A 13,463-nucleotide genomic window follows, 5' to 3' on the forward strand; every position below is an offset into this window, starting at 1 on the left:
GCCACCGGTGTCAGCTCGTCCAGCCTGTGCTGAGTCAAAGAGAGGAGGCCGCCTGTGTATGCTTTTGCGTAGTTTCTAACGACTTACCGACGGATTTACCAGTACACATGTGAAATCGAAAGAGGTGCAAAGATGCACTGCGCTTGAAGTGTTGCGACCCACACCTCCGTGCGCTTGCACACTTTAAGACAACTGTAAGGCATGTATTCACATGTATTCATTTCTGAAGTGCAGCGGGATCGCCCTGTACCATCGGCGGTCATCTTCACTTGCATTATGTAGTGCTGCTGAGGTACCGACTTGTCTGCACCATCAAATCTTTCGAATCGCCTGCACCATCAATTCTTTTTCACCAACTGGAGTTCGTGGAGCGTCACCACTGGACATATCATAGTGAAGGGCACTCGTGGATATCTTTCAGCAGGGGAGGCGTAAGGAATACTTCGGGTGGTATGTCACTTCAGACGGGCGTCCAGAGGGCAATCAAGACGGCTCGGATGGCCGTTGAAAATCTGGAAGACACGTGAGTAACCTGAGTCTGTCCGTGCTGACAGGCGCAACGAGGCATGCCAGATGAGAGCTAGCACTGCTCACGCGGCGGCTTCGTTCGCAGCTGTATGGCTGCAGCCGCACACAGAGCTTCCTTTCGGCAACCAGTTTAAGGATAGGAGCACTGCCCGGGGCGTTGTCGGCTTTCTGTGGATCAGCCTCGCCCGATCACAGTTCATGCAACAAGTAGCCGCCTCGGCGGCCACGCCGCCTACGAGCGAACAGCAGCATCCCCACGTCCCGACAGCCGGGGAAGCAAGCCAACATGACAGCGTGACTGTGCAATCGAGCGTCTTGTACCGCGGCTCGCCGTCAGGTGCCGAGACAGCTCCGAGGGCCAAAAAGAGAGCTGCGCAGATGGCAGACGAAGGCGGGATTACAAGCCTCCAGGGTACCGAGAAGTTTCTGCCCGGCACTCACACGCCAGAGAGAAGGCGTGACCACGCGCCGGACCAGGTAGGAAATCCGCATTCACTAAAAAAGTCAGGAAGGGACTCGCAAGAGCACCCCTGTGTACCAAATGTATCGGAAGGAGATCTACCCGCCTTGATGGACAATTCCAGCATTCTTCACATCTCGGGGCGCGAACGCCCGCCGGCACTTCTGGACCACGACACCGAAATGACACATCCCGCCGTGGCAAGTCCATCATCGACGAGGGGACCTTCTGAGCGCCACACCTGGAAGAAGACTCCCTCGCCTCTATACACGATAGCGAGCCGCCTTCCCAGGTGGAGTACCGATCCACTTTTTGGTAGAAGCCTCGCTGCGAGAGAGAGATATAGCTCACCGGTTGCTCTTCGAGGGCACCCATCTGAACTCGTGGGGATAGTCGACAACATATCTGTGCCAACTGCAAGATGCTCCACGCCGTCTGTCGTCACATTGACCACGGCAACCGCGGGTGCCGCACGCACTCATCAGGAAAGCGCAGCTGTGTTGTCACACGCAGAGCCGACAGATAGCTATGCAGAACAGAGCAGGCCTCGCGTTCATCAGACATCCCCAATTGTGGAACCGAACCTGTCCACATTCCAGGGGGGTTTCCATGGGAACGACGATGTACGCGGCGGCCCGCCATTATCCGAAGAATCGATTCGAAGTGCAAAGGCAACCGAGCACGAGGCACGAGACTCCCGCGCAATGAGCGTGAAATGTTTTCCGGAGCCACATCGTACACCTGAAACACTTGGTGAGCGCTTCACACATTCTCTGCAGGACGACGTGCGGGTTCACAGTGCCACTGCCAGCGTGCCTCATGGTAGGCAAAAATCTCGGTTACGTAGTGGCGCTATATCCCCTCTATATTTTACTACGCTGTGTAACATTCGCACATCCATTTACATTTCCATCGTCCACAGGCCTCTCTTGGTGGTCTGGTTATCGCAGGCGACGGGGTGAAAGCCGGCGGATCTTTGGCCGCCGCAGGAGCTTCCACACTACCGTTCCTCCTGGAGACAGCCACGAATAAACGGTATTCTACCGAAAGGGCTAGTAGCCTCGCGATGCCTTCGGGTGTTCCCCCGCCGCTACCGATGATAGATCCCCAATCGCCATTACTGCGCACGCAGTTGCAGAGTGCTGGAGAAGCACAGAAGCCTACGGGATCTGCGGAGCCTTGGATGCCGATAGGTGAAACCTCCCCCGTGGGAAGACAACCGTTCCACATAAATGCAGTAAATTCAGAGCAATCACTTCAGGCTTCCAGCGAGCCACTACTGAAGTCTCCCCTGTTGACAACTGGACCAGGAACATCACATCCGTGTCAAGCTGGTGCTGCTTGTCCCAGCGCACCAGATCTCTCGCGGACTGTTGCACCTACTACTGGCTTTGGCAACACCAGGCTCGCGCCCAGCTTCTCAGGTGAGATGAATGAAGCTGCATCGCCTGTGTCTGCGTTTCCATTCGTGCCATCTCCCAACAAAGGCACCGGAGATCTCAGCGATACGGGCGGTGTTTCACCAGCACGACGGGAGAGGCGTACACGCGCCTCTCCGTATCGCGATAAGCGTCCTGCTGAGGCGCCAGCCGGCCCAGTGTCTAGCCGTATGAAGGTGTCTGAAGGTACAGGCGACTCGTCCGTAAGCCACGCTGATAATCAGAGAGTGCCGGCACCCCCCTCCTCTGGCATCGCCACCATCACGCCACTGCATGTACTCGTGCCTGGCGGGGCAGGATCCGAGACTTCCCTGTCCTCGGCTGGAAAGCAGGGCGTGAACCTGGAGAAGAGTCGACCCAGTAGCGCACACAGCATCAAACGCACATCACTCGTTGAAGGCGTGACTGCAGACACACCTAGTAGCGCCCAACCGTCGAGACAGTCCGGCACACCTGCTCGCGCGAGCGACCTTCCGAGCGTTGTCGACCCTGAAATAACACAGCCCCTCGATCTCTCTGTGCGGCGACCTCCAGAGAGGACCGACTCCTCCATACGCGCGCGTCAGCAGAACGATCATTCTGAGGGTTGGTGGGATACTCTGGACGAATTGGAGGTATCGCGCATGGTCACGGCCGCGCTCGCCGTTGAGGCCCAAGGGACGTCTGAGGTTAACAGCATTGCGTCTCGAGGTGCCACGGGAGCCGGTGATTACTCAAGAGAACCGCCCGTGCGTGCGCCAGCATCGCCGGAGGAGCCGCTGAGTTTCCTTATCGAACAAGCGTTTCGGGACGCCGGATGGGATGACGATATGCGTCCAGAGGACGCGCTCGCGTTCGTGCATCGATCAGCTCAGGCATTAGGGTCTGGAATGGAGAGAAGCCGCCCGAGCTCTGCCGCTGAATCTACGCTCCCAGGCGGGGCTATTCTCAGTGCCAACCGTACGGACAACAGTGGTGACCAAGTGAAGAGAATCGCCAGTCATATCGCTGCTGGAGTGGGTTCTTGTGGGGGTAGGATCCCCAGTGCACATCCGTTTGGGACTTCGGGCACTAGTTCTCAGTCGCGCGTGTTGACGGAAGGCCTCCCAGCTACCCCTGGGGCTGCGACGCTTGTGTCCTCAAGCTCAAATTGCTATATTGCCCAAGGCGCACACTCGATCAGTCCATCGATGGTGACGTCTTCGGTCGAAAGGTGTGCGAGGGATGGCGGCGTCGCGGTGCGACGTGACGCTGCTGTTCGCTGCACCACCGGATCACCATCAAGGGTAGAAAGGACCCACCCGGCGGGTAGGGTGGGTGAATCGGAAGTATTCACAACGAAGGAAGGTAGGCCGGTATCTTCCCGGACCAATTATGGTGCTGCAGTGATGCCTTCCGAGGGTTGCCAGGTAGTAAGGCGGCTTAAATATCATGGCTCTCGATCGGCACAGGACGAAACCAGCGATGTCTTTTGTCGTCAACCTGTGGACGGATGCACACAACCAGCAGCAGATTCAAACGCACGACCACTGGCCGTTCCACAGAGTGCGACTGGCATTGGGGGACATACCGGCAGTGAAGGGGAAGAGTCATCTGCAAGTTCTCGCATCCGGCAATCAGAGGCCAAGCTGGACGTGTCCCGCCCTGCTTCCCATGGTACGCCAGTTCTGCACAGACTGGCCAGCTTGCCCACCCATACCACTGGCGCGCAGGATGTAGCAGGAGATCATATAACTGACAGGGCAGCCCTCCCGAGGTTGTCGTGTTCTTCGCCACACGGTACCGAGGGAGCGCGGTCATCTCCTGCCGAAGGAACTACCACCACTACGCTCAGACGGTCGGCTCGTTTGGCCCGCCGACTCCTACTTTCGCCAACCCCAGAAAACTTCTCTAGGGCGCTCCGAACAAATCCAAGTTCGTCATCTCGCCGCAAGGACCGCGCAATTCCATTAGTGCCCTCAAGTCGGGTGTCACCAGCAGGCTTACCTGATGCGGCACCAGCGGCATCCAGCAACTCGCCGTTTCGAACGTTGGCCAGCCCACTATCTCCTCATGCTTCTCCACCTTCCCCCAAGGCCCTCCGAACCGCCCCCTCGGGGCGGATATCGCAGGCAGATCTGACAACTAGTTCTCAACACAGAATTTCACCCGCGCCGGTGTATGGATCGACCAATACCCTGCCCTCTCCTTCACGGTCCACAGTGCGTTCCAGCGTGCTTCAGGATGCAGCTAATTTGCAGCGTACCAGCCGAGAGCCATTCGTCTTCGCCGCCCAGTCGCCGCCAGAGGGTCAACGAAATACGAACCCCAGTTCAAGTAGCCAGGACAATGTCGGATAAGTACCCGTCCCAGAGAAACTTGTGTGCACCGCCAGGCCTGGCCTGCTAGATTCCTGCCTCCAACAGGATAGTCGTAACCGGTAAATGATGCGGAACTTCTGCTAACTGTTGCGCTTGAGCCAGAGAGGTCATTGCTCAGTGTGCCCGGTGGGGTAGTAGGGAAACATGCGCGCGTTATACCAAGACAGAATTCGGTAAATCTGCGTGTTTGAAATGATGATACAATATGCGATAGCCCGTGGCTATTAAATAGTTCTTTTCTAAATGGCGCGCTATGCTAAAATGTATTCGAGCAGCTCCCGCTTCACGCGCGTCAATTGCTACGAACATGTCGCAAAGTTCAACACGCCGACTCCACGTCGGCTTATATCAGCAGTCATGCTTTTCGCTCGAACCCTGCTCCATGCGAACCGTCATGGGAAGAAGCTTGTCACCTGTACGTGGCTGTGGCACAGTCAGGCAATGCACGCGAAGGGAAGGCAACAACATGCGGCATTGAAGAAAGGCTACAGCCGGTAGCGCACTTCCCCACCGGTGTCGCTGGCAGCATTGTCCCCTCTTCGCAGGGAGGCGTGGCCGTGCCGGAGGGTAGTAACGAGCGGTTCAGTTTGTCAGTAGCGTTGTTCGGACGATGTCCTTCGGGATGGGGGGTCAATAAATAAAATTGATCCCTATGTCTGCTGTGTAACGAGCGATCGTGTGCTCCCGCTACTACACGTGCATATGAACCCCCCGCGGGATTTGCTGTGAAGACCGGGGGATCGTGGAGACTAAGGCGCTAAGTAGACGCCACTAGCGGACCGCCGGGAGGATGCTGGACACGCGCAAGAAATGTGTGTGTGATCTGGCCTGCTTGACATTCAGCAGTGCCTGAAGGGTGTGACGCGAACGGCGTAGGCCAGTTGTACAGAATTCCCGTTCAGAGTGGGCTCAGCTTGTCCGCCTACGGCCGGCGACCGGTCCGCAGACGACGGGAGAAGCAGGCGGGTGCGCTGTGGAGTGCACTGTTTGCACAAACCGTTTCTTGGGGGAAAGCGCCTGTCCATCGTCAGTGGGGAAGGCAGGAGGTGCGGCCCTGGTGTGCGTTAGCCGCGTTTACGCGGGGCTGCCTCGCCCCCTGTGAGTGAGCATAGGAAGGCGTATACTTCGTAACTCCGTTCAGTTTAGGGAGATCAAGAGAGAATTTGCACTGGCTGAATTTATGAAAAGTGCTTGTTTACGCGTCATACATTCAATCAATGAACGTTTTCATCTAAGCATACCGATAAAAGAGTAGATGCTCTCAGAATATACTGTTAAATTCGGTGATCTTACGTGTTCACTCAAATCGAAGAAACAATGATACAGCCATGTGAAAATATTAGTGCTAGTAGATTATGCCTCGAGCGTAACCAATGTGAGGTAATCTCACCGGGTGAACATCCCTTCTCTGTTGAACACACGTCCCTTCTTGCCATTAGCCGATACCCCAGTTAGTAGGCGAAGGATTCCCTATGTTACCGTCGCTTCTTGGGTCGCGCTCTGAAAGAGTTCAGCACGAGTCTGCGGTTCGTGGCTGAAGAGCCAGAGTCGGGCAAAGAGGACGTCACATGTTTTAGAATCCGTCGATACGTTTTTGTAACGTATACGGGGTCTCACATGCATTAGAGTATTTCACATCCCTTGCAGTCCTGTTGGTTGGCAAAGGGATTGCGCGTATTCACACTTCCTGCAGCGCTTCCCATGTGTCGCCCCAAGATGTTCGTTGGTCCACTGTGGCGTCGCGCCAAGCTGACAGCGACGCGCGCTTGTGATCGAGGCGTGGCGCTCCCTTTGAGCTCGTCTCGCGGATGCGTATGAATATCGACGCCGATAGACAGCGCCGAACGACTTGAGGTGGATCCAACTTCAGTGCGGTGGTTGGCAAGTGCGTAACTCAGCGGCGTAGCTGCCGTACCCCACACGGATGCACAAATGGCTGGACTTTTTTGTTGCTAGTCCGGGCTTGCAGACAAATTACTGAAGTATTCGACAGGGCACGTCCTCGATAATCGGAAGGCAGACAGGGTCGAATGTCTCCACATTACTGGCGATCTCGACGCAGTCTGCTTATTTCACTAAAACCGAGACGGGCCCCCCCCACGCGGCCTTGGTGCGACGCTCAACCCACAGCGTTATGCTACCCTGCGGTTTTCTATCATGTCTCCCTTTAGGAGGGTGGCTTGGAGGCATTAGCGTGACAACTCGCAGCCGCCACTCGCGTCCAGGAAATAATGCTGACCAAAGTTTGAGGCCACTGAGCAGCAGGAGAGACCGGTCATTGTCTTCTCCCTACGGGGATAGCTGACCCGGAAGCAACTTGCGTTTGTGGCTGTTTCGCTTTCGTTTCTGCGCCCACTTAGAACGTTGTACAGATCATCGCAGTACTGCATCCGCTCGAACTTTCAAATGCGACTCAAGCCCCTGCGAGCAATCGCCGCTTTTGCGGCTGCGTCTCTGCAGTTTCAGGACGCGATTCTCTTCGACTACGCAAGATATGGCAATTGTGTGCGCCGGTTGAGTTCAGCATCATCGCCTGCACACGGGGATGCAGCGTTCGGGCCGTTCGCGGGGGTTATAGGCGCATCAGGTGCGATGCCTGGAGAGGGCCAGCACCGGCTACGCGGGCCCGAATCTGCCACTGACACAGTCCCCGTCGACAGGGGAGCTCTACGGCCAAGCACACAAGCCAATGCTGCTTTGCTATTTCCTGGGATGGAGACAAACACTGGAAGACTAACAAACGGTGCAAGCGTCGGAGGGGAGGGGGGACGCTCCCCGGCTGCTGCACGGATATTGGGCCCCGCTGTGGAATGCGAGACCAGCAACTGTCGTCGAGTCCGGCGGTCGTCGTGGCCCGAGCCCGGTCCTCGCAGGCATGCAACAGCGGGGAGTCTTGGCCACTTCAGCACTACTACTCGCAGAGCTCTTGGTACGGTCAAACCAAACCCGCACAGCACAGCTGCTGAGACGGCACGTCGACAAACGAATGGAGCTCGTCGTACACGAAGACATGGTCCCAGCTCTCTTGTACGAGATACGCTATCCACAAACGCCGCGCCACGGCAGGGCAACCCAGCAGACCGGCGGGCATTTTTTTCGACAATCTCAGTGCCTATCACCTCCAACGTTGAAACAGGAAATCTGCAGGCACACGAACCGCAACAGCAAATCGCCCAGCCCTCGCGACCAATCCGCGAGAGACAAATCCATCGATACCCTGTTCGCGAGAGCCCCTCCGCGAGCCTGCTTCGCCACACGAGTGATGGAAGGCCCCGGCCAGGCGACGAGACTGCGCCGACGAACGCGGAGCGCGGTAGCTCAGTGAAACAACCTGCCACTTCAAATGCTCCCCACGAAACCCGCGAGTCTGCTTCTCAGCTCACGCCAGCTGTGGGCCACCCGGCAGCTCGCGACACACTTCCTCCGCCGCGTTCTCTAACGCCACCGCCTCAGCGCCCGGGACGAGACGGGGGCGTGGCCAGCGGACGTGCGTGCTCTGCCTCGTGTGCCGAGGATTCTAAACCGAGCTCGGCGCCTCGACCTGCTGCGTCGACGGGGGCCCCCGTGCCAACTGACCACCCCTCCCCAGCATCGTCGGGTCCGGAGTCCACGCATGAGGAGGACCTGGGCCCTCTGATCGAGAAGGCGTTTCTTGATGCCGGATGGAGTGACGATATGAGCGCATCCGATGCGGTCATGTTTCTCAGTCGCTCAATGCTCGCCTTGAGGGGGGGGGCGACACAAGGTCATGATGATCACGCAAGTGTTTCCAGCACCGATAGCCCCCGGATAGCAGAACGGCCTTCAACGCTCGCAAATGAACCAGGGTTACCCTTCATCCACCCGCCCACGTCAGCAGTGCCCGGCACTGGCGTCAACTACAGTGGCGCCCTACAGGTGGACACCAACAGCGAGCGCGAAGGGCGCAGGCGGGCCGCCTCGAAGACGCCAGCTTCACCCCTGTTGGGCGGCAGCGGCGTGTCGAGTTCGACAGAAAAAAAATTGGCCACCTCCGTGAACAAGCCTCCGCGAGCAGATGCTTCCCAAGGAACCCGTGTGACTGTCCCGCGGCTCACGCCGGCTGTGGGCCACCCGGCAGCTCGCGACACACTTCCTCCGCCGCGTTCTCTAACGCCACCGCCTCAGAGCCCGGGACGAGACGGGGGCGTGGCCAGCGGACGTGCGTGCTCTGCCTCGTGTGCCGAGGATTCTAAACCGAGCTCGGCGCCTCGACCTGCTGCGTCGACGGGGGCCCCCGTGCCAACTGACCACCCCTCCCCAGCATCGTCGGGTCCGGAGTCCACGCATGAGGAGGACCTGGGCCCTCTGATCGAGAAGGCGTTTCTTGATGCCGGATGGAGTGACGATATGAGCGCATCCGATGCGGTCATGTTTCTCAGTCGCTCAATGCTCGCCTTGAGGGGGGGGGCGACACAAGGTCATGATGATCACGCAAGTGTTTCCAGCACCGATAGCCCCCGGATAGCAGAACGGCCTTCAACGCTCGCAAATGAACCAGGGTTACCCTTCATCCACCCGCCCACGTCAGCAGTGCCCGGCACTGGCGTCAACTACAGTGGCGCCCTACAGGTGGACACCAACAGCGAGCGCGAAGGGCGCAGGCGGGCCGCCTCGAAGACGCCAGCTTCACCCCTGTTGGGCGGCAGCGGCGTGTCGAGTTCGACAGAAAAAAAATTGGCCACCTCCGTGAACAAGCCTCCGCGAGCAGATGCTTCCCAAGGAACCCGTGTGACTGTCCCGCGGCTCACGCCGGCTGTGGGCCACCCGGCAGCTCGCGACACACTTCCTCCGCCGCGTTCTCTAACGCCACCGCCTCAGCGCCCGGGACGAGACGGGGGCGTGGCCAGCGGACGTGCGTGCTCTGCCTCGTGTGCCGAGGATTCTAAACCGAGCTCGGCGCCTCGACCTGCTGCGTCGACGGGGGCCCCCGTGCCAACTGACCACCCCTCCCCAGCATCGCCGGGTCCGGAGTCCACGCATGAGGAGGATCTGGGCCCTCTGATCGAGAAGGCGTTTCTTGATGCCGGATGGAGTGACGATATGAGCCCATCCGATGCGGTCACGTTTCTCAGGCAATCAGTTGAAGCACTGGATGTGGCAGGAGCCGGCGGTCATGGGATGCAGGAGAGTGCGAAGGAGCGTTGGCGTGTGGATAGAGAACTCGAAAAGGGGCGAACGAGCCGTGCGGGTATCGGTGAATCATCGACGGGGCTGGTGCCGGGCAGGGGAAGCGGTGCATGCACATTCGACAGATGCGATGGAAGAATGGGAGAGTCAAGCGCGTCTCGGCGCTCTACTAGTGGTGATTTACATTCGCCGACGGATGCTCGCGCATCGCTATCGACGACGATGTTGGGACGTAGTCCTGGCGCAAGCTCGACAGCGCCGGTACCGCAAGGCTTCCAGGGCGGCACGGTCACCGCCCTGGCAAAGCTAGAACAGCCAGCACTCGATGTCGCGGCGGGGACGGCACCTGCGTCCGGTACGAGCGCCTCTGCACAGTCGTTATCAGGGCTCCGAACTCTTAATCCTTCGAGCGTCCCAGAGCCGTCCCGATCGTCGACTTGGAAAACAGATACGCGGAGCCGCCAATCTGCAAATACACGTCCAACTCGGCGCAAGGCAACCTGTCCTTCAAAAAACTGCCCGGACGTCTTCGGCTCAGCTCCCGAAAGGAAGAAAGCCCGAAAAGGATTTCCTAGGTCCACAAGCACTACTTAAATGACGATACTGGCAACCGCTGCCGGGCGGGTCCCGTCCGTCACCCTTCCCGGCGACGCTGGTGAAGCTGCGCCTCCTAGTGCCACTGGCGACGGAGGCGCAAGTGTGAGATAGAGGATGCTGCTGTAGAATACAGTTTACGAAGGAATGCCAAGTCGTCGCTGTTGGGACCTACGCACTGCCACGACTGTGCAGCATTTCCATCGCTGGCGGTGGGGTGCGGTATGTATTCGAAGAGTTTCGCCGCCACAGCTCAGAGGCACAAGAGAGTCTTCTTGTTGCTGTTACCGTCTCATCTTGGGGCCTCTCTGTCGTCGAGCGCCGCAGTAGTACTCCTACAAACGCCTCGACCACCTCGTGGTCTGGCGAGGCGATATCCACCCTCTCAACTGCGATGAGGACCTCCAGAACACAATTTGGCAGCAGCTGTCATTCTTTCAACGGATCCCGTTGCCGCTCTTACTCCAGAATCTGCGTGACCGACAGGCGCCATGCTAGCTGGTAGTCGTGCAGCCCGCCGTGTCAGGATTACTATGGGTCTCAGCTCCTCCGCAATATCCTCCCACGTTTGCAGGCATTCCTCGAGAGATATCGCTGTTGGCGTCTCGGAAGAATATATACAGAGTTTTATGTGCGCACAGCAGGAGAAACAGCTGGTAACTGACAGACCATGGCGGAGCCGCTGGCTGGTGTCTGTTTCAATTGATACACAGTTGGAAAGGAGCCTCGTGCGGGCACGTTCTGAGCCGTAACACCTGTGTGGGCACAGGCCTCGACGACCCTGACCAATGTTTGTACCCTGCGCTTCCCCTTGGGCGTCCTAGGTCTGCGGCCCAAGCATGCGCTCCTGTATGTATCAGTTTGGGAGTGCCAAGCTGTTCCGTGGGTTCCTTTGCGGCAGCCTTTCCTCCGTAGATGGTTGCGCGTGTGGCGGTTAAGTGTAATCGCTTCTCACGTCGGTACCAGATTCTCGACGGCTTCGATGATGTTCAAGGTTCCGTGTAGTGGTTACACAAATGTGAGTCTGAAGCAGCGGGGAACCGCCCACGAGGATTTCGCTGTCGTCTTCAGTGGTAGGGGAGGTAACCACTGTATAAGGATGCCACCGGTTGCGTGTATGTCCGTGCATGATGCCACCTGGTCTGCCCATGTGCCTGTTCGCCACTCCAGTACCGGAGTCGCCGAAACAGGCTGACTGAACTTTGTACCGTTTCGAGCAACACGCCGGCAAATGAGTCGGCGGTGCTGATGTAGAGACGACTGGAAGGGCTCCGGCGTCTCTCACATTGTGGCGTCCAGTAAAGGTAGATAGGGGCTCCAGCTCGCCCACTTCCACAGGTCCAGGGGCCGAGAAGGAGTGACCAGCTGAGCTTTTTTTCCCGTCCTGTCTTCTTTAGAATCGAGGAAAAAAGTCCTGTTGAGAACTCCGCGCCGTGGCTCCGCATCAGCAGGACAACCGGTTGGTTCGCAGTGCTTGCGACAGAGGGGAGATGTCCAAATTCGGGCTTCACGAAAAAAGTACAGAGGCGTCGACCCGAATAGACGCTCCATATCATGGTCAACTGACCCCGCCTCCTTTATTTACGGCTCCACACCAAGGCCCTGGCAGTCGTCACGAATAACAGCTGTGTGCACTGCAAATCACGTGGCGGTGGCACTGATGTGCAAGCGGGGGTGCGACAAGCCAGACAAGCCCCGAAATAGTGTCGCTCATTTTGCCAGGCAGTGCCCCTCCGTAAAGCCAGCAGACAGAAGGGGTTTAGTGTGCACCCTGCGCCACACATAGATGGAGTCCGGAATGCCAGCCTTTGCACACGTTGCTGACTGCGTGGCCCTAGAAAGTATCAGTGCTCTGCCTGTGCTTGTGTCCGTCAGTACCGTCGTGTCCGTGAGCCTAGCGCGTGAGCCTAGCGTTGTTTGGCACCGCTAAAACGACGACAGGCGAGCCTCGCGAAGCTCCACCGCGCGGTTCAGATCGTCATTGTGACGAGACGCTAGTGTGATGCCCCGTGTCCTCCCTTTGCCGCATGACTAGATGTCAACACACAACCAAGCAGTCGGTTTAGTACCCGCAGAAATTGGACATGGCGATTCCAGACAAAATGGTAAGGAAGTACTGCGTCACTAGCGAAGGACAACGTTCCGCTGTTGTAGACGACTTGGACTTGGAAACTCCCGCTCTTAACGCACATAATGTCGTTTGTGCAGCTGCGGATACGCAAACGTCCCAATGTCGCTTCTGCGAAAATGGCCAAATCATCGACTATCGCTTCAACTGCCAGCCACTCAAAGAAGAATCAAGTGTTTCCGCTGACCCGCGTACCGCTGCGTAGCAGAAGGATGCCAAGTCCGCGCGTGTAATGTTGCGCGCACAACGCAAGCTCCATCTTCGTGTGAACTTCGGCACTGCACTAGGCCGCCTGGCGGCTTCTCAGCCACCTGGTCCGCATACAGTAACTACAAGGTTCCGGCCGCAGCAAAGCCTAACAAGCGTAGAGATGAAGATGCGTTCACAGAAACTAGCCAATCTCGCGCTGGTCAGATGCCGTAGCTGTAGCCACCGATATGGCGCGATTGGTACCGGGTGGGGACGGAATCGAAAGCGACGAGACCACCCAGACGCCTGTCAGATCACAACAGCGCGTCATAGAAGACTGTTTCCTATGGTGAACAACAGAGTCCTAGGCATGTCACGCGTGGTAAACACGACGCCCTGAGCGGACCATGCACCGCACATCGAGTACGTGTCACCAAGTCCGTGAATACACCAGTGGAGGTCTGTGAGACGAGTCGCCCGTTTCACTTTTCTGCAGTACACCGCTGTTGCGGACGTTTGAGTGCCTGCAATAGCGAGACTGGCTGGGTCAAACCAGAACATGTGAAATTGTTCTTGACACGCCGTCCTAGCTCGAGCTAAGAACCAACACATGCATTTCTTCTCGATTTGCTGCGGCC

The 13,463-nt window shown here is 57.7% G+C and overlaps 2 protein-coding genes across 2 annotated transcripts; both read left to right on the forward strand.

The window, feature by feature from the left end:
* Positions 1-573: 573 nt before the first annotated feature.
* Positions 574-4,745, forward strand: BESB_009550 (uncharacterized protein; the record flags this gene model as incomplete). The annotated part of the gene is made up of 2 exons (XM_029359709.1): positions 574-1,741; positions 1,939-4,745. The coding sequence occupies 2 exons, from the start codon at positions 574-576 to the stop codon at positions 4,743-4,745; spliced, it is 3,975 nt and encodes a 1,324-aa protein (XP_029222622.1).
* A 2,427-nt stretch (positions 4,746-7,172) lies between these two features.
* Positions 7,173-10,489, forward strand: BESB_009560 (uncharacterized protein; the record flags this gene model as incomplete). The annotated part of the gene is made up of 3 exons (XM_029359710.1): positions 7,173-7,353; positions 7,876-10,269; positions 10,335-10,489. The coding sequence occupies 3 exons, from the start codon at positions 7,173-7,175 to the stop codon at positions 10,487-10,489; spliced, it is 2,730 nt and encodes a 909-aa protein (XP_029222623.1).
* Positions 10,490-13,463: the final 2,974 nt, after the last annotated feature.

Source organism: Besnoitia besnoiti, chromosome I (genome assembly GCF_002563875.1).
Source record: "Besnoitia besnoiti strain Bb-Ger1 chromosome I, whole genome shotgun sequence".
Lineage (NCBI taxonomy): Eukaryota > Apicomplexa > Conoidasida > Eucoccidiorida > Sarcocystidae > Besnoitia > Besnoitia besnoiti.